This window comes from Pteronotus mesoamericanus, unplaced genomic scaffold, assembly GCF_021234165.1.
Source record: "Pteronotus mesoamericanus isolate MK-2021 breed Mesoamerican mustached bat unplaced genomic scaffold, CSHL_Meso_final contig_52, whole genome shotgun sequence".
NCBI classification, from domain to species: domain Eukaryota; kingdom Metazoa; phylum Chordata; class Mammalia; order Chiroptera; family Mormoopidae; genus Pteronotus; species Pteronotus mesoamericanus.
Genome location: NW_026555189.1, coordinates 9,370,145 through 9,385,596, shown reverse-complemented (window position 1 = coordinate 9,385,596; position 15,452 = coordinate 9,370,145). Strand labels below are relative to the sequence as shown.

The window sequence follows — 15,452 nt, the reverse complement described above, 5'->3', positions numbered from 1 at the left end:
CTAAGGCTTCCGGTCGGAGACGGGTAAAGTAGACCGTGACTGGAATAATGTGCCGATTGGACTATAGAGCTGTGTCATCTACTACACCTGTTTTCCTTTTCCGTTTCCGTCTCCTTAAGTGTGCCGCCGAGGGTTGCTAGGCAACAGCCCCAGAGTTGCTTTGGATTAGAGTCCCTGCGGCGTTTCCGGCGGAAGAAAGTAACCTCCAGTGTTCTGACTCTAAAGAAAAGACCGCGGTTGTTGACAGTCTTAAATTGAAGAGAAAGAGGGAGGTGACTTGTACAAATAAAGTAAGTATGGTCTTCCCTGACGCACACATTATTAAAAATTTATCAGCGACCCTTGAACAACGGGGGTTCGAACTACGTGGTTCGAACCCCGCTGTTCGAACCCGTGTTTTTCAAGGCTGAACTGTATTTTCCATCCACTGGGAATCCGGGTATGCAGCGGCCGACTTAAGTGCTAAGTGAATTTTGGACTGCGCGAGCCGTTGGCGACCTGACTCCTGCTCAAGGATGCACTATATCGAGTATTTTGGAAAGACAAAGGCCCGCGTTCCGACGCAGATAAAACTCACTTGTCTGTTCACGCGCAGAGTTAGCCACTGATGGTGTTTGGGGATACTCCTTCCCAGTTATTAAGCTTTGTAACTATGTACATTTATATTATAGTTAGGTTTTGTACCTAAACTATAGAGTGTGGTATCACACTGCTTTACAACTTTTTTCTTTATCATGAGAACTTTTCGGTACCTGAAATGTTCATCTCTAACACATTATTTAGTGACTGTATAATAGTACATTGCAGGACTGTACTATCTTCTTTTTAAGCAGTCCTCTATTAAATTGCCATTTAAGTTAATTCCAGGTTTTTACCATTATAAATGGGATGAATGTCCTTTGTAAATTTTTGTGCACGTGTCTAATTATTTCCTAAGAACTCATTCTCAGAACTGGAATTGTTGGTCAGAGAGTATTTCAGCTTTCTTTCAAGAAAATTTTCCCTCTAAATTCCAGCAGGGACTCTGAATGCCTGTCCTTCATTCACACTTTCCGTTATTGTTTAATCTTTGCCAATTGAATGGTTTTTTAAAATATATTTTTAATTTGTTTTTCTTTGCTTACTATTGTCCACCTGTACCTCTCTTGAGACTTCTTTTTTGGTATCCTTTGCTGTGGACATTTTCTTAGATGCAGTCTCAATTTCTCTCCACTGCCTGCATTCATCCAGTGCCCCTCCCCCACCACTCCGCGTGACAACTTTGTCTTCCTCTCACTTCCTCCTCTTTATCTGTAACATACAGGAATTACAGTTTGAATTCTAGTGGTGGGACAGATCCATCTTCTCTTTGACTTTCCCTTTCATCAGTAATTTGTTCTGCCAATTCATATTTGATGAAGTCCCTCCTGGCCATCACCTTCCCTATTTAAATTATGACCTATTACTGGGACAATTTCATTTCCTATATGAATTTTTATTAATTTATATCTTAAAATGTGACTTGTCACCAAAAAAGCAGAGAAAGAAATCCTCCCTTTTCATAGCATTAACCAGCTTTGGAACTGAATTTAAAAAACCAGATATCTCAGCGAGTCTCTCATGGATAGAAGCAAAAATACAGCTCCTTGATCAAATACTGTCTTCTCTTTCTTTTTTTATCCTCACCCAAGGGCATTTTTTTCAATGCTTTTTAGAGAGAGAGGGAAGGAGAGAGAGAAACATCAATTGGCTGTGGAAGAGAAACATTAATTGGTTGCCTCCCCTACATACCCGGACCAGGAATCGCACGTGCTCAAACTGGGGATCAAACCCACAACCCAGGCATGTGCACTTACCTGGAATCGAACCCACAACCTTTTAGTTCTGGGGTGATGCTCCAACCAACGAAACTACACCAGCCAGGACTGGTGAAAGAGTTTCTTCATCATAGAAACAGGAACTAATATGTAGTAGAAAGAATGCTAGACTAGAAATTTAGTGGCCTGGACTCTAATCATTGTTCTTGTAGCCAGAAGTATAACTATAAGCAAACTAATAGGTAAAATAAGGAGTTTGGATTAGGCCCTTCTATCTCAGAATTTTATTATTTTGTGTGTGTGTGGTTTTTACACAGTTAATGAATCTGTTTGCCCCGTGATGAAGTGCACCTCAGAAGATATACACCAAGAATTTTTCAGACAGAACTCTTCTGATATTATGCAAATATCCATCAATAAAGGACTGTTTAAAAAGTATGGCATATGCATGAAATAGTATGCTGCCATGACAAAGAATGTATAAATTTTCATATAGAGGTATGGAAAGATCTTCACATGTTAGGTAAAAAAGTGCAAAGTGCACAAGCATGGGTAAAGACATCGTATGTGTTCTGGACGTCTGCCGTTTGCCCCTTTAGATCCACTCTTCCTCTTTCTCTAGCCTGCTCTGGAACCAGGAGGCTTACCAACCTCCGCAGCTCCCTTGCCCTCTGGTTCCAGTTGGGGGTCAGCCAGTAGGAGCGTTAGCAGGAGATCAGAGAGAGGGAGAGGAGTGGCTTAATCCCCCAATTATAGTCTGATATCCTAGACAGCGGCCTTCTCCACTCTGCCATTACTGCCACACAGCTCTGGTCACTACTCCCTCCCGTGGCTTCTCAGCTCTAGAGGTGGGAACCCCCCCCTTTACCCCAGAGTATAGCACTGTACCCTACTCTTTCCCTGTACCCTGCTTTAATGGAAGCCCCCAGTTATCAAACTTGAGGATGTCATCTTTTTTCTGCTGTAACACTGACAGGAAAGGACATTTTGGGGGTAAAAGAGGAAAAAACAAGAATGCATATTTATATTTTCTAGTGAATGCATAATAAAATTCTGGAAGATACATGAGAAACTAAAGAAAGTAGTTACCCAGTGTGTAGGGAGAGATGGGGCAGTAGGGACTAAGCCAGCTGAGGGGAGACAGAGGGAGGGAGATTTTTCACAGTATACCTTTCTATATTGTTGCTTTTTAAACTGGTGGACTTAACTTGCCACCAGACTGCATTGAGTGTGTTCCTTTTACCATGTTGATAGAGTTGAATGAAACCCTTTTTCCCTCTGGGAAAAAAACATGTTCATTACCTACTCCAAAAATTAAATTCATTTTTGAGGACTCCTGCCCCTAACCTGCCTTTAAACATTGCAACTTTATTTCAGGACTGACGGTGGGGGATTAATATTTGGATTATTTCAAGATGAGCTTCCTGTTGCCCAAGCTGACCAGCAAAAAGGAAGTCGACCAGGCAATAAAAAGCACTGCAGAGAAGGTGTTGGTTCTCAGGTTTGGGAGAGACGAGGATCCTGTGTGTCTGCAACTAGATGATATTGTAAGTGAGTTTTTTAAATAAATGGTTTTTACTAAAAATCTATACATTCTCACTTCACCGTTTGCAAAGTGCATGCAAGAACATGGGCAGAATCTGGCATATAGCTGTTCAGTCGTTAGTACACTTTCACCAAGAGCTGAACCCCTAAATCTGTGATTGTGCTGAATCTATCCTGGATGTACTTCCCACTGGCAGCTGCTGAAGCTCCACTTTGCCAAGAAGGCAGTGAAAGACCAGAAACATTATGAACAAGTGTCTGCGAACATTATCTTATTCAGTGCTCACAACACTGAGTCCATTACTGTTACTGTTCACAAGGGGAGAAATGAATGCCAGAGAGGCCAGGTGACTTCCCACGGGCACAGAACCACTAAATTGCAGAGTTGGGATTTGAACTTTGTTTTCTCTGGCTGCAAATATGCTTTACTATTGTGCTGTTCCATTGTGTGCCTTATGATAATTTCTGACTTCACTACCCATCTTCACACCGATAAATAGGGAGGGCAGTTTGGGACAGAGTAAGTTTATTCTTATCTCAGTTTATTATGGAAAGAGACTTACCCCAAGACTAAGACCTCTTCCACTATTTCTATTGCTGACATCATTAGGTGGATGAAATGAAGGAATCCTCTGCTGTAATTAAATTCGAGTGTGTGATGTGTTGCCCTGTGGGGGAAAGAGCCAGAGGATTATACCATCAGCTGTAGTGAGGAAAGACTAGCACTAGAGGTCGAGTACAGACCACAAGGCCAAGCTGTCTGAATTCAAATCCAAACCTGGCTGACTACCTACCAGCTGTGTGACCAGGGGCAAAATTACCTCGTGTCTCAGTTTCCTCATCTGTCAAACAGAGTCTATGATAGTGTGTAACTCATAGGAATATTGTAAGGGCTGAGTGAGTTAGAAATGGAAAGCACTTAGGGCACTTAGCATGTACTAAGTGTGATGTGTTTGCTGTTTTTTATATAACTATCATTTATGTGGTAATTGGAAGGAAAGAGGTTTTTGAGGAATTTTGATGTCTGTAGTATATATTGATCAGTTGTTTTTGCTTTAAGTGAGCATGGATTTTATAAATCCATAAAAAATTTTATAAAAATAACTTTACAATCAAAAGTAACAAAAAATGAAGGAATATATTCACACAATTTATCCAGGGCCTTCTCATAACCCTACCAACAGTGATTCAGACTGAATGATAAGGCTATTCTGTGTCTAATTTGGAACTCAAACAGGCTAGACATGTGGCCCAGGAATTTTTTTCAAGCAGAATATTCTATTAAAACATTTCACAGAGGAAGCATTAGCTACCTTTCATATTGTAACCTACATCTCTGTCCTCATTTGCAGCTTTCTAAGACTTCTTCTGACTTGAGTAAAATGGCTGCTATTTATCTGGTGGATGTGGACCAAACTCCAGTTTATACACACTATTTTGACATCAGTTATATTCCATCTACTGTATTTTTCTTCAATGGGCAGCATATGAAAGTGGATTATGGGTAAGTTAGGTTGACGTGAGCTATCGCCATCTCAAAGTTTCTTTTATAGCAGTTTTGGTAACTTACCTGTTTGCATGCAGTGGTTGCTCAGTGAGTCTTATATTGGTACTGTTTCCTTAACTGATGCACTCTCTAATATTTTATGTGAAGCTTGATGCAAAAAGACTGTTTTGGTATGATTGGCAAATTTTAATTTCCTATTTAAGTATGAAAGAATACTACAGGCATGAAGCACTAACCATCCTTCAGTTTAGAAAATATAGAACCATTTTCTTAAGTTTCCCAAGAATTTCATTTAAAACAAAATATGTCACTGTTCTTTAACTTTTGGGACTAGTAGGTTGCATTTATAAAAGGACTCCTTTGAGCAAAGTAAGACTTGCTTCTCTCGCCAAGTTTCCTGTCTTCTGCCAGAAAAGAAGTTGTTCTTTTTTTTATCTTTTTTTAAAGATTTTTTTTTTTTTATTTATTATTAGAGAGGGGGGAAAGGAAGGAGAGAGGGTGAGAAACATCCACGTGTGAGAAAGCACATTGATGTGTTGCCTCTCACACGCCCCCTACTGGAGACATGGCTCACAACCCTGGCATGTGCCCTGACTGGGAATTGAACTGTCTGCCTTTTGGTTTGCAGGCCAGCACTCAGTTCCCTGAGCCACAGAAACCAGGGCTAGAAGAAGTTATTCTTTTGTTAAAGTTATTCTTCAACAAAGCCTGTCAAGAATACATAATATGAAATCATCTTTAATGTCTTCCACTGCATCCAATCAGGATCCCAGTATTAATATTTATTTTTAATATATCCATAATTCTTATTATTTCTTACTGTAGTTGAGATATCCTCTTGTCTAGATCTGTGTACCTGCTTGGTCATTATCAGTTGGAAAGTGCATAAAATATTAGGTGTTTTAAGTGTTCTAAAAGTACTTATTCTTCTATAATGTGGTTGATGTAAGTAAGTTTTGAGCTGCAACCTTTTCAGAGGGTGATTTATGGCGTTACATACCAAACACCTTAAAAGTGTGTAAAATTTTTAACTCAGCAGTTGCATTTTCAGGAGTTTATCGGACAAAAATAATCCTGCAAGTGGGCAAAATTGGCTCCATAGATACTTATCTCATGACTATTTAGGAAGCAAAATACTTAGAACTTAGATGTCCACAAAGGGATGTTAGGTACCCATTTACTCTGATATTGTAGATGCATGACAAACAACTTGAAAGAAATACATGTTAGTTGAAAAAAAGCACACTGTAAAATATGTATGTATGATATAATTTCAATTGTGGAAAAATAAAATGCACATAAAGACACATGTATATACACACATGCATATGATTGGAGGGATATACACACCAAAATAGGGTGGGGTTTTTGTTTGTTTTTTGTCTACAAAATTTCTGCGGTGAGCATACTTAGTGTTCAAAATAATAAAAAAGAAAGAACAAAAGAAAAGAAAAAGAAAAAAATTGATACCACTCAAAAATAGAAGTGACTGGAACTTGGAGACCATGATGAGGGCTTTGCCCAGTGCCTAGCCAATCACAACAGCAACAAAACAAACTACGCCTACACAAGTACTCAGGGAATTCTATTTGATAATGAGATGAGAAGTGATTAAAATACATTTTGAACAGAAGGTTTTTATATGGTATGCCTTACATGCTATCCCAGTGGCCCACAGCACTGGGTTTAGTCATATATCAAATGCGCCCTGTAATCACAAATGGAAAAATCAGTGTCGGGCCTTGTGTCTGATGTCTCCCTGACAAGAAGAGAGTAAGAGAGCCACTATGCATTTTGTTTATCCTGAAGGTCTTCAGCAAGTAATTATTAAAAGTTCTGAGGAAGGTTGTTTCTCTTCTATGCTATCTAGGTCTCCAGATCACACTAAGTTTGTGGGAAGTTTCAAAACCAAACAAGACTTCATAGATTTGATTGAAGTAATTTATCGAGGAGCAATGAGGGGAAAACTTATTGTCCAAAGTCCTATTGATCCCAAGAATATTCCTAAATATGACCTTCTCTATCAAGACATTTAGCACATTAACTGCTGTCAAAGTTGAAGAGAAAGGCACATCTCGAGAAACAGTATCTGAACGCAGCTGTGCTGTATTTCTGGATTCCTTCGGAAACGAGCTCAGTGTCCCAGTGGAGGAGAGGTTTGACTTGTATAGAAAATACCGGCCCCAAGCAGAAGACCCTGCCAGGACTGTGATGATCTGGGAAGCCTGTGTTTATTCCCCGCAAACCTCAGAGCACTCAGATCAACTGTGATCAGTTTCCCTGCATGATTTGTTTGACTTTTCTCTATATTGTGCTTTTCTTTATCCCTAATGTAATACAGAATTCCCCTAAACATTGGCTAGTACAATTTGATTTAACTATGTTTATTTGATACACAAGTAAAATGGAAGAAGCAAGAATACTTACTTTCTACCCTATGTGTACATACACACCCCCCACCCTCATCCTTGCCCATTCCTCCACTCACATATTTATAGCCATCGTGCTCTTTTACTGCAGTCCTAATTGTCCCAGTTTCGCTTGAAATGAATAATTCTCTACTGAAAACAGGCAAGTTCGCTTTATTTTGGAGCCTTCTGGCTCACACTTTGAAAACAGTGTCCTGGTTTGTAAAGTTACTAGCTTTTGTGCTGTTACATTGCCCTGGAAGTGAAACTTGAACCTTTACCATCCAGCACCCAATTTGAGTTTAAAAAAAAAAAAAAAGAATTACCTACCCTTAGTAAATAGGAACAGAGTTCTCCCAAAAATCAGAATTCTACCTCTTTCTGCGACAGAAAACTACTTCAAAAGCTCATGACTAGAAAGAGGTATGAGAATTGTTAGAAAGAATATGGGCTGCTTTTCCCACTTAGAAGAGACCTAACCTTTACAGGAGTCAATGCAAGCAAGCCGTCTGAGTGTTCCATTTCACAAAGGCAAGGGTCTTGCTCTGAAGGGTCTCCCAGAAGAAAGGTTCCAGAACCCTTGCAGACAGAAAGCTCTTCTGCTAACTGAACTCTTTTCTGCTATAAGCCTTCAGTATACTGACCCGTCACCAATATACCTTCTTGTCATACCGAAATATGGCCTTTCTTCCTTATGATGTAAAATGCCACCTGATGTTGTCGTTAATTTCACCATATTCTGGCCTTCACTGTGAAGTCCTCCTCACTTACATGCTCCAGATCCACTGATAATGTTGAACAGGTCAGAGCTAGTGGGCCCATGACGGACTTAGACCTTTATTTAGAATATGAAAGAGAATAGTCAGAAACTGAAAAATCATACAAACACAAATTATTTACTTATTTTTTAGAGAGAGAAGGGAGGAACACAGGGAGAGAAGCATTGATGCAAGAGAAACATCGACGGTTTCTCATACACACCACAACCCAAGACGAAACTCACAGCCGAGGCATATGCCCCAACCAGGAACTGAACTGGCAGCCTTTCGCTTTGCACAACAGTGCCCAGTCAATGAAGCCACACTGGTCAGGGCTCCTGCAAACACATTTCTAAAAGCCTTTTACAATACAGTTATACCTTTTTCTTCTGGTAGTACCTTAAGCCCTAAGTTTTCCTGAAGAATTATCTGATTGTATTAAGTGGCTTCTGGTCACCACTCAGGACAAAAATAATGAGATCCATAGGTGTTTTCTCAGTTCACATGTCTTCTCTGCCTCCCTCAGCAGCACCTCCTGCCTGCCCCCTGGGGACGCTACACCCTAGGGCTCTCTGAACACTCTCCACCAGCTCCAGGCACTGGGGCCTCCGTCCTCCTGGGGCCCCTCCCCTCCCATTTTCCAGAGGAATACCCCCTATTTTCCTTTATGACTCGCATTGCCTCCTCTAAGAAGCCTTTGTTCCCATCCAGGAGTCATTCGTATTTACACATCTAAAATGGGGCAGAGCATAAAATACACACTCAATACATACTTGAGGAATGGAAAGCAACTAATATAGGAACAAAACGCAAATCAGGACTTTGGAGAAGCATCCCCTAAAGCCCTTGGGAGGAAAGAAGTTACAAGAATTCTACACATGCAAGTTCTGAGATTTTCCCAGTATCTGAGCACTTGCAACACATCAAGGATTGTGTTATTTAGGCTGTAAGTGATTTAAAAAAAAAAAACAAAACTAACAGTACTTGGCAAAGATGATGTTTTATTCTTTCATAGAGGTCTGGAGGGAGGCAGATCTAGTTACCTCAATAGCATCATCGGGGACCCAGCTTCTTTTTATCATTCTCAGCATATTGATTCTTCATGTCAGTGCCGGTGGCCTCAGGGTCCTAGGATGGCTGCCGCAGTTCCATGCCTCATGACTACCATGAAAGCAGAGGGACAGGAGAAAATGGAGGTGGTGATGAAAGGGTTTTGTTTGTCTTATTCCTTGAGCGGCCCTCTCCTTTCATCAGTGAAGGACACAAAAGCACCCAGCAGCCTTCCTTCTCTGTCACTTTAGTCAGAACCAGGTTGCATGGTCACCTCTCCCTGCAGAGAAGCCTGAGAATGGAAGTACCTAGCAAGGGGGCTGGGCTTGCAGTTCAGTGCTGCCTGCATGGAACTGGGCTTCTGTGGCAACCAGGTCAGTGGCTGCAAAACAGGTCACATGCTGCCTTGCCCATGGCCCTCCCGCTCTGTATCTCTCACTAGAAAGTCAGTACCAGTAGCCCCGTGAGGTTTTGAGAGGAGGAGTAACTTGCCAAAGTGGTGGCAGGTTGTGCCAGGGAACCCCGGAAGAACAAGAAATCTTCAAAGGTATTAAAGCAGGCAAATTCTTCATAACTCCTTTACTGAGTCCCAGAATGTTATTTTTGGCAGAGACTTTAAAGATCATCTGGCGTAGCCCTGGCTGGTGTCGCTCAGTTGATTGGAGCATCATCCCGTACACTGAAAGGTTGTTGGTTCAAGCCCCAGTCAGGGAAACTACAAGAGACAACCAATTACTGTTTCTCTCTCACATCAATGTTCTCTGTCCTCCCCCCTCTTCCTCTGTTTCCTAAAGCAATGAAAAAATGTCTTAAAGTAAGGATTTTAAAAAATAGATAAATAGAGATCATATGGCTTAATCTCCTCATGGAAAAGACCAGGGAATTGATACGTAGGGAACTTAAGGCACTTGGCAAATTTTGGGCCAAGCAATGATTTGGACCCAGCAAGTCCAAAGAGCCCGCCTTTACACCATCTTACTTTGTTTTCTGAGATGCTGATGTGTTAGACAACAAATGTCTGTATCAAAACATTTGTTTTCATCCCTCTTTGATCTAGCATCTTCTTCACAAGGCCAGCACCCTTTACTAACTCACTTTGAAGAAGGGAAAGAATGCAGCGAAAATTTCAGGGTTTGTATTCAGGCAGACCTAGGTTCAAGTTTCAGCTTCACTACTTAATATCTTAACAAATCACTTAACCCTAAATCTCTGTTCCCTTGTCTGTAAAACAAGGATAATGATGATATTTCTGAGGCCCACGTCAGTAGGCACTCAGTCAATGAGTGCGACCCCCACAGTGAGACATTTTTTTTATAACCTTCAGGGTTTACAGTTGACCTGGCGTGTTTTCTGCCACACTCCCAGTAGACCCTGTGCCATTTGGCTGCTGCTGTACCATACATGAGAGGGTAAGACAGGCCCAAGGCTGGGGAGGTGGAGGGTGGGTGGAGGTGGAAGAGGGTATGGATGGTGTAAGTGGTGATGGAAAAAAATAAAAATTGTTTAAAGACCCAAGGCTTAAAGGGAAAAAAAAAATGGCACAGAAAGGAGTCAGAAAAAAGCTCTTTATTTCAGCCATGCAGGTCTGGAACCCATCAATTTCACATCAGGTTTTCTTCCCTCCACTCCCATCCAGTTTCCCCCTTCTGGAGTGAAATCTTGATTTTAGGTAAGACATTAGTTGTCAGCTATGGTTTTCTGAACCCAGTCCAGGATAGAGGGCACCTTCACGTACACACCGTACTCAGCCACCTGACAGCTCTTATCAAAGCTCAGGATCCCAGCCGCATACCAGGTGTCCTCATCCTCGTCATGGACGGCAAAGGCGCTACCAGCGTCACCATAGCAGGTGTCTTCCTGGTACTTGGACAGGCCAGCACAGAAGGTGTGCTCATTCAGTATGGGCTGCACTCCTACAGGGCTCTTTTGTTGCTTCTTTTCAGGCACTGTGCTACCTTCATAGTGTTTTACACAGCTTTCCTGCTCAGCCACAGGCAACATAACATACTTCAGTAGCTCAGTAAAATTAAAGTTGGCATTTCGCCCCCAGCCAGGCACATAACCTATACGTCCCACTTGCGCATAATCTTTGGAAGGTAAGCAAATGGGCATGACTCTCTCATCAACGGGCACCTTCTGTTTGAGTTTGATGAGCCCAATGTCAACCTGGAGGTAGTCAGGATGGAGAATCACCTTCTCAATCTCCACAAGCTGATTTTTCCCCAAAAAGAGTCTTAAAGTAGGGGCAATGTCTTTTGCTTTGGCATCATCTGCATGACCCAGGAAGAGGTTTTTAGCCGTGGTCAACAGCCATTGTTCATTGATCAGTGTGGCCCCCGAGGTGAGGTTATGGTGAGAAACCATCTTAGCCTGCCAGGGAAAGCTGCCTTTGGCATCCACCGATCCACCCAGGATCCGTTGGACCTGATCCACTGGGTTCTTGGGCTTTCCACACACTGTCAAGGAGAACAAGGAAATCATGAGCAGAAACATGAGACTCTCCGGGTCCAGGAGCGGGGGTAAAAGCTTTGGCTATCTTGCTGTCTAAATTATTGTACACTTCTTCAGAGCCAGGAATATTTACACCCTCTGCCCTTACCATCTGTCCTCTCCTTTCCCATGTTTAGTCAATTGTTTCCATCACTAAGGCAGAGTTCTGTTTCCTGCTTTCCTAAATCAACAGAAGAAACTGAGATTTTGAATCCCTGGCTGATGAGCTGTGTGTATATTTAAACAGTTCATCACAACAAGGACATGTCCACAATTCCTTGAAATTCATTGTAACTGACAAGCTATACTAACCCATTCTATCTGAATAAAGAGGGATCTATAGCAGCATTGGCCAGAACTCAGGTTTTATATACACTGCAATTAATATAAGGCATGTTGGCAGTTCCACACCAACAGCAGAAGAGGGTAGGCAAAATCTTCTTGTTCCAAAAAGGAAAAGGGGAGAGCAATAGCTCTTCCTAATAACAAGGAACAGAAGTCCTAATCCACCTCCAGCCTTCTGTGATACTTCCATGGGTTGTTCTTCCTGGAGCTGGCTTTACCCTTGACCCTGGGCTCTCTGGGCAGGCTTCCTGTACACATAAGGTCTCCTGACCCCCTGGGGGCAGTGTACACAGTAGATTCAGTCAATGCCCTGCAGGCCCAAATGAACAAGATCCTTAGTGAAATTTTGTGGGAAATCATCACCTAACTGCTCAATTTTCTGCTCGCCATTTGTGGTTCCTGGTCCCTGGTCTTGGCTTTTGTATGCTCAGTAGAAGCCACAGAGGAGGGGGATGTTCCTCTAGGACACTCCGTCCGAGATACCCTCCCCAGCACTGGACCCTCAACACCTATCCTTGGGCTGCTTCCCAGGGCCCTTGGTTTCCCACCTGCTTCACATTCAGGAAGCTTCTCTCCAACGGCCTTATTTGTCCACTTCTTCTCACTGTTTAAGGTGTACACTCCTGAAACAAAAGGAAAGAAATGAACCAAAAGAAATTGAATCTGGACCTAGTGTGAAAGAATATATTTAAAGAGAAGAATTAGAGAAGGCGAAGGAAAATAAGGAAGGGTCAGCGGAATAGGAGGAAGGGAGGAGCACTGGACTGGAAGCCAGGTGCTAAGGCACCAGTGAAGCCCAGCAGGACAGAATTGTGCTCATGGTGATCATGGTGAGGCAGTACAGGGTAGGAGTCAGAGCTCAAATCCTGCCTCTACCTCTTACAGGCTACGGATCTTGAGCAAGTTGCCTCTCTGTGCCTCAGTTTCCTCATCAGCAAATACTAATAATAGTATCTCTGTAAAGGGACGTTGTGAGGACTAAGTGAGCAAATGAAACAATGCCAGGAACACAGCATTCACTAAAGGACTAACAGTGTCATCACCATCACCATTGTTCTTTTGCTACTTCCTTTGTAGACTTAACCTCTCACTCTTAAGATGGGTAGACTATGGGGTATCACCTCCCCTTAACAAAAGACAAAACTTGAGGCTGAGCAAAGTTAAGCTGCCCTAAAGGCCGCAGCACTGGTAACAAAACCCTGATTAGATTCTACACATCCTGGCTCCAAGGATAACACATGAATTTCTTAGCCAGTCACCCCTGGCTCTGTTCATCATGGAAATGCTGGGAGGAGGAGGACATGGGGACTCTCGTCCAGGTCTTACCATCTCCTTCAGTGCGCAACCTGTAGTAGGTGTTACACTGATAGCGAACCAAGTGCTCCACGTGGCCATTTGCAATGTGAGGGGCCTTTGGGCAGCTGTTATCTGCAAAGAAAAACAGGAAGAGAAGGTAAATATTCAGAAATTGCTCCCAAAGATCACGAAAAGTCAGATGAAAGGAAGCTGCTGTGCACGTCAACTCCCCTCCACCCCAAAGGGAGGCCAAGGAGTGGGCAATTGTCCCTATTTCTGACTGTCTCCCCAATGTCCTTTGTAGTATTGAAAGAGCAGAGATTAGGATGAGAAGAGGGGATCTGGGTCTTCCTGAAGAGAGACTACAGATTTGATAGGGTCAGCCCAGTGCTGTGATGTACCACTCCTGCCCAAACCCAAAGACCTACCTGCATTACCTGTACTCTCTTCACCAACGTCCACTGCGAAAAGCTGACCCCAGAGCAGGAGGGTGGCAAGAGCTCCCAAGGTGCTGTGGAGAGAAAACAGGAAGGAATGCAAAGCTGCTCTCCCTGCCTCACAACACACACACCTTCCGTTAGAAAGCCAGAAAAGACAGCAGCCATGCCGAAGAGTTAGGACCCACCAAATGCATACTTTACAGCTTCCCAGTACACCCAGGTCCAGCAAGCTCTGTGCTGCAGGGAATTCTACATGAGCTTCAGGGAGGAACCACCAAAATAGGAAGGTAACAGGTGTGGGCCTCAACTTCTGGCAGATTTAAGGAAACATTAAACTAGTAGTAATATATGAGTTCTCCAGCAAAGAGAAACTTCCCTTGGGCACCCCTAAAGTACTGGGCTACAAGGACATTGCAAGTAAAATGTGGAAAACCTGACAGACTGTGGAGATTTACTGTGCTAGTCTCTCTACTTTTTGAAATTTTACCTAAGAAAAGGTTTTTAAAATATTTCATTTAAAATACTTATGTGATTGTTTCTCTCATTTTATGATAATTTGCTTCAGGAAATGGTGTATCAGCCCTGGCCAGGCAGCTCAGTTGGTTAGAGTGCCATCCCAATACACCAAGGTTGTGGGTTTGATCCCCGGTCAGGGCACATAGAAGAATCAACCAATGAATGCATAAATAAGTGGAACAAAATCTCTCTTTCTCTCCCCCCCACCGACCTCTTCCTCTCTCCCTCCCCCCTTCTTTTCTCTCTCTCTAAAAGCAATACTTAAAAAAAAAATCTTAAAAAAAATGGTATATTAAACCCCAAAATACCAGATGATTACCTGGAAGATAATTGGCTTCCTAAAAGCCTGATTGGACATGGGCATCAATGCACAGGCCACACTTACCAGTTAATTATCACACTGACCGATGTCAGCTATTCAGAGGTCGCTTGGTTAAGTTTCTAGTCTTGCTACTTCAACATTTCAAAAAAAAACTTTTTATTTTGATAAACTGTAAGTGCCTTTGTGTCACCCAAGTATGTGACTATTGGTCTTTTATATTATACATTTCTAAAAAGAAAAAAAATCTAACAATTGTATTTAAAATACCAGGAAGCCTACCATGGAAACTGATGTAATCTCCTACAAAGGTGAAAACTTCATAACCTCAGGGGAAAAAAGATGTTCCTTACAGTAAATCACATCTCCTGGGAAAGGCAGCAGTATCTGAAAGTATTCTCTCTTATGGATGCAGAAAAGCAGGGGATTTAACACACTATAATTTAGCCCTTTTGCCCTTTCTCTTTGTTATATTTTTGCACCTGTTCTGTAGACTTCCATATCTGGGCTGTCATGTAGATAAAAGATATATGCAAAGAAGGGCGAGATAAAGGACAAGAAAGAAGCAGAGCGAGCAGAGCTGTGGACTCACCGCATCTTTGGTTTGTCCTTCCTCTGGAAGCGTGGTGCTGCGGGGTGCACCTCCTGATGCTTTTATGCCTGTCATAGCTCACCCCACCCCTTCTCGATTGTGTAATTCCTGTGTCTACACCATTGTGGCCTTGTTAAGGTCACTAGCATTTTCCGGTAACAAAACCACAGATATCCCTGTTAAGAGTAGAGCTCTTGCTTCACACTTGAGTTTTCCCCTGGTGTTCTTTTACAAACCCCAAAGAAGCCTGGTCACATCATGACCCCAGGCTGCCGCCAAAGCACTTCCCAAAATCAGCCACTGTGCAGAGCTGGAGGAGGAATGGTCAGTCCCTATCTCTTTGTTTTGGATGGTGTTCAGCACCGAAAAAAAGCCCTTCTTTGGGTTATT

At 42.4% G+C, this 15,452-nt stretch overlaps 2 protein-coding genes across 3 annotated transcripts; one reads left to right on the top strand and one right to left on the bottom strand.

Moving 5' to 3' along the window:
- The first annotated feature begins 24 nt into the window (after positions 1 to 24).
- Positions 25 to 7,576, top strand: TXNL4B (thioredoxin like 4B). Its single transcript, XM_054579030.1, has 4 exons — positions 25 to 290; positions 3,174 to 3,343; positions 4,694 to 4,845; positions 6,719 to 7,576. The coding sequence occupies exons 2-4, from the start codon at positions 3,212 to 3,214 to the stop codon at positions 6,882 to 6,884; spliced, it is 450 nt and encodes a 149-aa protein (XP_054435005.1). The 5' UTR covers positions 25 to 290; positions 3,174 to 3,211; the 3' UTR covers positions 6,885 to 7,576.
- Positions 7,577 to 10,615: 3,039 nt separating this feature from the next.
- On the bottom strand, positions 10,616 to 15,216 carry LOC129075225 (haptoglobin). Of its 2 annotated transcripts, none has more exons than XM_054579236.1 (5): positions 15,063 to 15,216; positions 13,633 to 13,706; positions 13,226 to 13,327; positions 12,448 to 12,522; positions 10,616 to 11,520 (listed from the first exon to the last, which is right to left on the bottom strand). In XM_054579236.1, exons 1-5 carry the CDS (start codon positions 15,065 to 15,067, stop codon positions 10,742 to 10,744), a joined length of 1,035 nt encoding a protein of 344 aa, XP_054435211.1. In that variant the 5' UTR covers positions 15,068 to 15,216; the 3' UTR covers positions 10,616 to 10,741. The 2 variants fall into 2 exon arrangements, with proteins under 2 accessions (XP_054435211.1, XP_054435210.1); XM_054579235.1 differs by having other exon boundaries at positions 13,624 to 13,706; positions 15,063 to 15,215.
- Between the last annotated feature and the right edge of the window lie 236 nt (positions 15,217 to 15,452).